This window comes from Coregonus lavaretus (assembly GCF_964263955.1).
Source record: "Coregonus lavaretus genome assembly, chromosome: 6".
NCBI classification, from domain to species: Eukaryota; Metazoa; Chordata; class Actinopteri; order Salmoniformes; family Salmonidae; genus Coregonus; species Coregonus lavaretus.
In genome coordinates this window covers 33234021-33245189 of record NC_139993.1, presented here as the reverse complement: position 1 = coordinate 33245189, position 11169 = coordinate 33234021, and the positions used below count along the sequence as shown (strand labels likewise).

At 42.0% G+C, this 11169-nt stretch overlaps 1 protein-coding gene across 1 annotated transcript; it reads left to right on the top strand.

Annotated features, from left to right (window-relative positions):
• Window positions 1–659: 659 nt before the first annotated feature.
• On the top strand, window positions 660–6339 carry LOC311130850 (lipoprotein lipase-like). Its single transcript, XM_084163656.1, has 9 exons — window positions 660–882; window positions 1919–2115; window positions 2234–2413; window positions 2560–2671; window positions 2817–3050; window positions 3630–3993; window positions 4249–4467; window positions 4635–4730; window positions 4852–6339. Exons 1-9 carry the CDS (start codon window positions 786–788, stop codon window positions 4871–4873), a joined length of 1521 nt encoding a protein of 506 aa, XP_084019782.1. The 5' UTR covers window positions 660–785; the 3' UTR covers window positions 4874–6339.
• Window positions 6340–11169: the final 4830 nt, after the last annotated feature.

Below are 11169 nucleotides of genomic sequence, written 5' to 3'. Positions count from 1 at the left end.
GATGTCCGCATGGTCCTAAAGCACACCATCGCCTCGTTTTGTATCACATGGGGGACATATCCCCCCCAGTGAAAGTTGTGCCCCTGTCAAATTCACAAGCGGCTCACTATACCTAAAGCCGGCACTGAATCACTGTTGTCGCTAGCTTCCACAGCCACAAAATCATAAAATCCGCCTATTTCTACAATTTATCTTCTAAAATTTTGATTATTAACCTTAACCACACTGCTAACCTTATGCCTAACCATAACCTTAAATTAAGACCAAAAAGCTAATTTTTGTTTGTTTTCATGAATTCTTACTATTAGCCAATTTAGACTTTGTGGCTATGGTAATCTCACACATTGTAAATAAATAACACTAATAACGTGAATACAACTCATTGCCAGTTATCAACGTGATGTCTTATTATAATTAACTTTAACCCCCCCCCCCCGTGAATAAAACTCATTGCCAGTTATCAACGTGATGTCTTATTATAATTTACATTAACCCCCCCCCACCACCATCACCCCACCCCGTCCACCAACCCACTATCACCCCACCCCGTCACCCCTGGGGAAAGGGAAAACAACCAATGGGTTTACGACAAAGGGAGAGGTCCTATTTAAAGAACTGGGCAGTTCAAGGTGGCTCAGATATCAACACTACGCGCCAGAGAACGCACGGGAAATATTCTAACCGGTGGAAAATTGTCACGGTTTTACGTTAGATTTCTTTTCTGGGCTGAGATTGCAAACTTTACATACATTTTCCAAAAATACGATTTATTACCTAGAAAAGAAATGAAAGGGTTGCAAGTGCAATGTCTTTACTTTCTTGTGTTAAATGCAGTATTTTATGTGACGTCTTTGGAAGAGGGGAACTCTGTTTCTACGCTTGGTGAGTAGCCAATTGACAAAAAAACGTTTCTGCATTGTTTTGCGGTCTGATAAAATCTGTTTGCATTTGTGCTGCTTAAGTGAAATATTTTTTGAAGAATCGAATCTTTCAAATAATTCATTAATGTAGTTGACAGCCTACATATACTGCCACTTATAGTAAGGCTACTATAAACAGTACATTTTCGGGAAGTGCTATAATAACAGACTACAAATGAGTTTGTGATGACTTAGACTACATTGTTAGTATAGGATATGATGACTAAAGTATAAGGCTGAACGCCCATTCATTCATACTCTATTTGAGTAATGTTACTATAGGGATTGAAGAAACGTTGTGTTCTAATGTTGATGCATATTGGACATATAAGAACAGACAAAATTGATAGGCTACATAATCTCAAATATATATGTATTTTTTCCCCTTAAAAAAAATAATAATCTAGGTTTTCTTCAGCAAAGCTGAAGTATGACATAGATGTAGTCAGTTTATGCATATGAATACATAGTCTATTGTTTATTTTCATTATTAGAAATATAATGTAGTTATTATGTCTGCTTTAACCTTCATGGAATATGCAACCTCCATTCATTACAGTGCAGTAGCCTTGGTTTAGGAGTCAGCTGACCCATTGGGAACACAGCTACTTTGAATCCATGTGGGATTTTTCAGAGCTAGAGGAACAAAGCTGGGAAAACTTGTGGTTTCTATAGGGTCTGTCTGACCGACTGAACCCTAGTAGCCAGGGCCTGATTAATGCAGGGGCTTACAGGGGCTGAAACCCCGGGGCCCAAGCCCGGAAATGTATATGATTTGTTAATCTGACCCTGCTAGTAACCCCCCAGTCAGACGTTCCCACCACCACCTATGTGGTTAAAGATTAGAAACAGCACGGATGGATCTAAAGATCTAACAATCCATTGGCCGTCAGCTAGAGGCTTCCATTCTCTCTTTACTGCAATAGTATCTTCAAACACTTAGTAATGAATTTTCCAAAATTTCTTAAGCATATGTTTTGTTTACTTTCCTCTCTCAGATAATTTCATGGACAACCTCAAGGACTTGATTCAAAACAAGGAACCCACCCCTCATGCCCATGCCAAATTCTCCCTCCGGAAGCCTTTGATGCCGGAAGATGACATCTGCTACATCATCCCCGGCAACCCGGAATCTCTCAAAGAATGCACTTTCAACAGCACCTCCAAAACCTTCCTTGTGATCCACGGCTGGACGGTAAGCCCCTCCAACCTGTAGCAGCATGTCTGTGACATTAAGTCCTTAACAACTATTGCTCAAGGAATTGGATTCCCCCGTCAATAACACCATTCGTTCTTTCCATCTGCCTCAACAGGTGAGTGGCTTGTTTGAGAGCTGGGTGGCCAAGCTGGTGTCGGCGCTGTACAAGAGAGAGCAGGAAGCCAATGTGATCGTGGTGGACTGGCTGTACACAGCCCAGAACCACTATCCAGTAGCCGCCCAGAACACCAAGATGGTGGGAGAAGAGATAGCTCGCTTCATTGACTGGCTGGAGGTTTGTACAATGACTCAACATCTAAGACACTGCAGTGTTTCTCAGATAAAGCATGAATAACATATTTTAAACAAAAGGTATAAAGAGTTACAGTATATTGTTAATATGGCAATGAACTTGACACTTTACTCCAATGTGTTTCCAAGGAGGCAACCAACATCCCTCTTGAAAACCTCCACCTCATTGGCTACAGTCTGGGTGCTCATGTGGCAGGATTCGCTGGGAGCCACGCCTCCAATAAAGTGGGCAGAATAACTGGTAAATATAACGTCTTATAGAGAAACATAGACAAGATGATAGCACTGTTGCTAATCATTGATTGACTCTTTGGCCTGTACCAACTTTCATTCATTGGCCCTTGGCTTGTTCTACTCCTCACTGATTGGTCCCCTTCTCTTTACAGGTCTTGACCCTGCCGGTCCAGACTTCGAGGGGGAGCACGCTCACCGCCGCCTGTCCCCAGATGATGCCCACTTTGTGGATGTTCTCCACACGTTCACGCAGGGCTCTCTGGGCTTTAGCATCGGCATCCAGCAGCCTATAGGCCATGTGGACATCTACCCCAATGGAGGCAGCTTCCAGCCAGGCTGCAATCTGCAAGGCACCCTGGAAACAATATCCAAATTTGGCCTCTTTGGTGAGAATCACATCTTGATATTTTAGTGTGTCATTCTATACAATTGGTTAAATATTAGACATATAACAACATTCACAATCACTTTCCACACAATGACTCTGTTGTCAATCTGGGTACTGAGTTATCATTGGCTAAGTCAGACATGTAATTGTCTGCTTGCAACTTATTCGAAGATGGCAGGGCTTGTGAACAAGGAACAATAGTGTGGTCAAGTCGGTACAACCTGACGTACATCAACATGACATCAGTTGCAGTAACTGTGCAGCTAGTCACTAATCTGACTTTACGTCTAACATCAGCCTGACAAAGGCCTATTCAGGACCGCAAACATCACGGCTAGAGAAAATCCCTTCAGAAGGTCACCAACAACATCACTCCTATTGTAGCTCCCCAGATAAAAGGTTGATATAACTCTATCTATAATGGTAATGCTAGGGAATGGAACTTTATCAGGATTAGTGATATACTACTAGATACATCTACTTGTTATCATTTGATTGCCTGTCCTCCAATTGAGATAATCTCAACTCTGGTTTTTAATGCGGACCAGTGATGCAACTATCCCCTTTATGTTCCTAGCTATCAATGATGTTCCCAGGTGTTCCCACGAGCGCTCCATCCACCTGTTCATCGACTCCCTGGTTAACGAGCAGGAGGCCAGCATGGTGTACCGCTGCGGGAGCAACGATATGTTCGACCGAGGAATGTGCCTCAGCTGCCGCAAGAACCACTGTAACACCGTGGGCTACGATATCAGCAAGGTCCGCAAGACACGTAGCATCAAGATGTACACCAAGACCAGGGCCTCCATGCCGTTCAGAGTCTATCACTACCAGGTGAAGATCCACTTCTCCAGCAAGGTGAACAGGTCTGAGATGGAGCCTTCACTGACAGTCTCTCTGATTGGAACCAAAGGAGAGGTTGAAGACCTCAAACTGACACTGTGAGTACCTGCTCCAACAAGCAGTTAAACCCTAAACCATACAACAAACCACATGCTAGTACATCAACATGATAAGACACCTGATACAATTTCTCATGTTTATGATAACATTAATCTTTACGGTCTATAGTTCAAGTTCTAGTGCTACTGTAGTCTATGCTTAGACATGACACCTTCACTCAGAGAGGTAAATGAGTTCTTATGAAGTGAGTTGACAATAATCAGTTGAGCCTCTATGCTCTTTCTCATTGGCAGAAAGGAGAAGATAACAACCAATAAGACCCATTCCTTCCTGCTGGTAGCAGAGAAAGACATTGGTGACCTCCTAATGGTGAAATTCAAGTGGGAGGAGTCTACTAGCTGGTCTGCCTCGTTCATGCTCAACATGGTGTCTTCCTGGTGGTCAGGTGACAATGCGGAGTCTGAAGTGGAGGTCCACAAAATACGCATCAGAGTCGGGGAGACGCAAAAAAAGTTCGTTTTAAGAGGCCTAATTTCTTTAATATCATGAAACAGAGACAATTTTTATCCATACAAACATCAGAAATATAATAGTTTTTGAAATAAAGTGCAAAACAATTATCTATTATTTATTAGTTGACTTGCCTTTTAATGTTGTTTCTTGTTTGACCCTTTTCCAGGATGGTGTTCTGCATTAAAGATCCTCATGCTCTGAGCTTACAACAGGAAGTTACGTTTGTAAAATGCAAGGACGAATGGAGGAAAAGTTCAAAAAGGTGATTTTTTTTTTTTTTTATCTAATCAACTATTATTTTCTTCGTGCAATACTTTTTTCCTGGATTATTGCCAGTCGGGTCCATTGATTAGACAAATATTAACCCTGTGTTTGCTTTACAGAGTGAACCTGGGGAACCACTAACACTGAATGTACGGAGCAACAGACAAATGTCCTCCTTCCACTTCCGCAGCTCTTAGAGAAATTATTTTTACAGCTGTAATTTATTTTGTCTTTCAAACTATACAAAGACATTATCACATTGTATATCGTGTACAGAACTAGAACTGTGTGTTATTTAAAAATGTTTGTGATTATGTGAACAATCTTTTTTGTAAGCACTGCTTTTGTGGCACATCAACTACGGTGTGGTGCTAAAGGATAGTAAATGCCATCGTCTTTGCTGGTTTTCTGGCAACCCCAAAGAGATGGTTCTTATACAAAGTCTTTGGTGCCTCTGATTGACAGAGACCCATTGACAGGCTGAGTAGAGGCCTCGAGGTACCTGCAGTTCAAACCTCATGTGTTTCCTTACTTTATGCTTAACAAAGCATTCACCATTGTCGTCCTCAATACTATGTGATTGTAGGATCGGACTCCGTGTGCCTTAAAATAACTTGTTGTCAATGAACTTGTCTTAACCTACTGTATGTATTTTTTGTTGTTGTTGATGACAGTGTACGTTTTTTTTTATAGTGAGTTGTATCTTTTACCTGGTCTTTGAGACAGTAATATTCGTGAGGTCCGAAGTGCACATTATTTCCGAGAACTTTGTGAATTTAGTCAAGCACTTGAGCAATAATGCAATGGCTGCTATTTTTACACAGTATATTAATTTGAAACCAGCAATAGTGAGGCCTTTGCAGCAAAATACGGTGCATATCAGTGAGAACCATTATTTTTGTAGTTATTACAATGTTATAAATATGTTATACTAGATTTTTTTTTTTTTTTACAATGATTCATATGGAACTGTTACCTCTAGCAAGTGCTTATGTGATGTATTTTGACTAACATATCCATGGTTGCTGCTAAACTATAAAACTATAAACTAACTATAATGCTCATTTAGCTGTGGATGTCATTTTATAATTGTGACCAGGTAGCTTCACTCAAAGAAGTCAATGAGTGGTTATTGTGAAGTGAGCTGACATCAGCAATAGAAACATGACAGCCTTCTTCAGTAGACTGTGCACAGTGGACTTGCATCATCGTTACAGTTAATAATTGCCTAGTAATATATCTGATTGTCAGACTATTTTAACAGCAGTAGAGTAGGCTATTTATAACTAATATTATACATTTAGAGATCGGTATTGTAATCATTGTGACTTATTTCATTTCTGCCTGTTCTATTGAGCCTGTAGAAAAGGTGGAGATGTAAAACTTTTGCACTGAAAACAGAGGAAAGGGTTACTAAACCAGTTGCTAAGTGCACCATGTGTAAATATCCTATTAGCATATGATTCTATGGTAAAGAATATTACAATATATTTTTTACCCTCTTATCTTTTTTTATTATATCTGCAATCGGTATACTGTATATACACCTGTAAATATGTGACTATATACATACTTTAATAAATTGGAACTGCTATTTTGAAGTTGAATGAGTGTTTTTAATGGAAACATAGTTGTAAAATTGTCCAGGATCATGCTTAGATATACTATACAATTTTAACCCATTCACACATTCAAGAAGAGACAAACTCAGCAATGTATTATCCATGATACACAATCTACATTCCATTTTAGAACATACAGTGCCTTCAGAAAGTACTCACACCCCTTGACTTTTTTCAAAATTTGTTGTGTTAAATTGAGATTTTGTGTCACTGGCCTACACACAATACCCCATAATGTGAAAGTGGAATTATGTTTTTAGAAATTTTTCTAAATTAATTATAAATGAAAAGCTGAAATGTCTTGAGTCAATAAGTATTCAACCCCTTTGTTATGGCAAGCCTAAATAAATTCAGAAGTAAAAATGTGCTTATTAACAAGTTGAATGGACACACACTGTGTGCAATAATAGTGGTTAACATCATTTTTGAATGACTACCTCATCTCTGTACCCCACACATACAATTATCTGTAAGGTCCCTCAATCGAGCAGTCAATAAGTATTCAACCCCTTTGTTATGGCAAGCCTAAATAAATTCAGAAGTAAAAATGTGCTTATTAACAAGTTGAATGGACACACACTGTGTGCAATAATAGTGGTTAACATCATTTTTGAATGACTACCTCATCTCTGTACCCCACACATACAATTATCTGTAAGGTCCCTCAATCGAGCAGTGAATTTCAAACACAGATTCAACCACAAAGACCAGGGAGGTTTTCCAATGCCTCGCAAAGAAGGGCACCTATTGGTAGAATAAAATAAAAAAAAGCAGACATTGAATATCCCTTTGAGCATGGTGAAGTTATTAATTACACTTTGGATGGTGTATCAATACACCCAGCCACTACAAAGATACAGGTATCCTTCCTAATATGAGGCCAATGGTGACTTTAAAACAGTTACAGAGTTTAATGGCCGTGATAGGAGAAAACTGAGGATGGATCAACAACATTGTAGTTACTTTACAATACCAACCTAAATGACAGAGTGAATAGAAGGAAGCCTGTACAGAATAAAATGTTTCTAAAACATGCATCCTGTTTGCAATAAGGCACTAAAGTAAAACTGCAAAAAAATTGTGGCAAAGAAATTAACTTTATGTCCTGAATGCAAAGCATCATGTTTGGGACAAATCCAACACAACACATCACTGAGTACCACTCTTCATATTTTCAAGCATGGTGGTGGCTGCATCATGTTATGGGTATGCTTGTCACCGGCAAGGACTAGGGAGTCTTTTTGGATAAAAATAAACGGAATAGAGCTAAGCCTAGGCTAAATCCTAGAGGAAAAGCTGGTTCAGTCTGCTTTCCAACAGACACTAGGAGCCAAATTCACCTTTCAGCAGGACAATAACCTAAAACACAAGGCCAAAAATACACTGGAGTTGCTTACCAAGACGACATTGAATGTTCCTGAATGGCCTGGTTACAGTTTTGACTTAAATTGGCATGAAAATCTATGGTAAGACTTTAAAATGGCTGTCTAGCAATGATCAACAACCAACTTTTTTAAATATAATAATAATGTGCAAATATTGTACAATCCAGGTGTGCAAAGCTCTTACAGACCTACCCAGAAAGAATCACAGCTGTAATCGCTGTCAAAGGTGATTCTAACATGTATTGACTCAGGGGTGTGAATACTTATGTAAATGAGATATTTCTGTATTTCATTTAGAATAAATATGCAAAAATGTCACTTTGTCATTATGGGGTATTGTGTGTAGATGGGTGAGAAACAAAATCAATTTAATCCATTTTAAATTCAGGTTGTAAGACAACAAAATGTGGAAAAAGTCAAGGGGTATGAATACTTTCTGAAGGCACTGTACAACAATCACAAAGCTTTCAGTCACTTCCCTCTACTCAATCTCATTCAAGAAGTGGTCATCACACATTTTTACTGGAACTTTCTCTCGACAATAGAAACACTGCCCATTGTGTTCTAATCCTGCACTCAAATAAACCTGACTGACTCCATTTTGTCCCTGATGCCATTCCATTTGGCTGCCAAGGGCAAGGTGACCCACCAATATCAAATGGTCTCTTGTTTTTCAATGGCGCTCTCTTTTCGAGCTCCAGTATAATGGCTGATGAACAGCAACAGCCCCAAGTAATACTGGACTATTCTGCCTGGTGTACCATGTCTGTCTACACAGCTTATTTTAGTCCTCACCTCACCTAGATACCTCAGTACTCTAGTGGACAGACATACACAATACAGGTAACTAGAGGCAATCCTTGTGTCCTTCAAACTGGTCCAAGCTGGTCCATTGTGTCAAATGAGACACAATGCCACTACGGTGGAAAACTGGATGATTGTTAAGGATCACATTAGCCTTCAGGTTCAAATTGCTGAGTGAAGGTCACTGATGGAGGGCCATGGACAGAAGGAAGAATGGTACATTAAGTGCATGAATGGACAGGTGGTTCTAAAAAAGAACATCCCACTCGTAGATCAGTGAGGGCAAAACAAACTTGGCAACACCCCCTTTTCCACCACACGTGCATTGAGGAACACGGCACAGAGTTGTGACGTACTTGTTAATATAGATAGATAGTTAACGGTTACAGTCTTTGTCCTAGTCAGAGACAGAAATGGAGCTACGGCGGGTTACTCTGGGTCCCCCATGTCCAGGGTGCATTCACACAGACACACAGTGCTGACCATCACGGCAGACAGAGTCATGATGGCCAGGAGAATAGCCTATCAGTGAGCCTGCGGACGACAAGAGCACAAGTCAAACATTTGCCCACTCTAGTTCAAGTCTGCTATAGTCAGCTGTTTAATAGCCAAAACACCTCCAATTCCATTTACTTTCATTCACATTGACTTGAGGTGACATTATCTTTTCTTCAGGAAGCCATTTGCTACAGGATGTTAGTCAGCTAACATTCCAAATGTGTCACACTCAGTTAGATGGAACCAATGGGCATGCAATAGTGGTTCAGCTGTGGTGTGGAAACACTACTGTTGCCATACCACAGCCTAATAACCTTTACCTTAGCTGGCATGGCTCCCAAACCAGTTATGTGTAGTACTGTCCTCGAATTAAATAAAAAATAAGACATAAACTATGAGCTGGGGGCCTCCGGAGTGGCGCAGCGGTCTAAGGCACTGCATCGCAGTGCTAGAGCCATTTACATTACATTTTAGTCATTTAGCAGACGCTCTTATCCAGAGCGACTTACAGGAGCAATTAGGGTTAAGTGCCTTGCTCAAGGGCACATTTACGTCATTTAGCAGACGCTCTTATCCAGAGCGACTTACAAATTGGTGCATTCACCCTATAGCTAGTGGGATAACCACTTTCCAAATTTTTTTTTTTTTTTTAGAAGGATTACTTTATCCTATCCCAGGTATTCCTTAAAGAGGTGGGGTTTCAAATGTCTCCGGAAGGTGGTGAGTGACTCCGCTGTCCTGGCGTCGTGAGGGAGCTTGTTCCACCATTGGGGTGCCAGAGCAGCGAACAGTTTTGACTGGGCTGAGCGGGAACTATGCTTCCGCAGAGGAAGGGGAGCCAGCAGGCCAGAGGTGGATGAACGCAATGCCCTCGTTTGGGTGTAGGGACTGATCAGAGCCTGAAGGTACGGAGGTGCCGTTCCCCTCACTGCTCCATAGGCAAGCACCATGGTCTTGTAACGGATGCGAGCTTCAACTGGAAGCCAGTGGAGTGTGCGGAGGAGGGGGGTGACGTGAGAGAACTTGGGAAGGTTGAACACCAGACGGGCTGCGGCATTCTGGATGAGTTGTAGGGGTTTAATGGCACAGGCAGGGAGCCCAGCCAACAGCGAGTTGCAGTAATCCAGACGGGAGATGACAAGTGCCTGGATTAGGACCTGTGCCGCTTCCTGTGTAAGGCAGGGTCGTACTCTCCGAATGTTGTAGAGCATGAACCTGCAGGATCGGGTCACCGCCTTGATGTTAGCGGAGAACGACAGGGTGTTGTCCAGGGTCACGCCAAGGCTCTTCGCACTCTGGGAGGAGGACACAACGGAGTTGTCAACCGTGATGGCGAGATCATGGAACGGGCAGTCCTTCCCCGGGAGGAAGAGCAGCTCCGTCTTGCCAGGGTTCAGCTTGAGGTGGTGATCCGTCATCCATACTGATATGTCTGCCAGACATGCAGAGATGCGATTCGCCACCTGGTTATCAGAAGGGGGAAAGGAGAAGATTAGTTGTGTATCGTCAGCGTAGCAATGATAGGAGAGGCCATGTGAGGATATGACAGAGCCAAGTGACTTGGTGTATAGGGAGAAAAGGAGAGGGCCTAGAACTGAGCCCTGGGGGACACCAGTGGTGAGAGCACGTGGTGCGGAGACAGCTTCTCGCCACGCCACTTGGTAGGAGCGACCGGTCAGGTAGGACGCAATCCAGGAGTGAGCCGCGCCGGAGATGCCCAGCTCGGAGAGGGTGGAGAGGAGGATCTGATGGTTCACAGTATCAAAGGCAGCAGACAGGTCTAGAAGGACAAGAGCAGAGGAGAGAGAGTTAGCTTTAGCAGTGCGGAGAGCCTCCGTGACACAGAGAAGAGCAGTCTCAGTTGAATGACCAGTCCTGAAACCTGACTGGTTTGGATCAAGAAGGTCATTCTGAGAGAGATAGCAAGAGAGTTGGCTAAAGACGGCACGCTCAATAGTTTTGGAAAGAAAAGAAAGAAGGGATACTGGTCTGTAGTTGTTGACATCAGTGGGATCGAGTGTTGGTTTTTTGAGAAGGGGTGCAACTCTCGCTCTCTTGAAGACGGAAGGGACATAGCCAGCGGTCAAGGATGAGTTGATCAGCGAGGTGAGGTAGGGGAGAAGGTCAC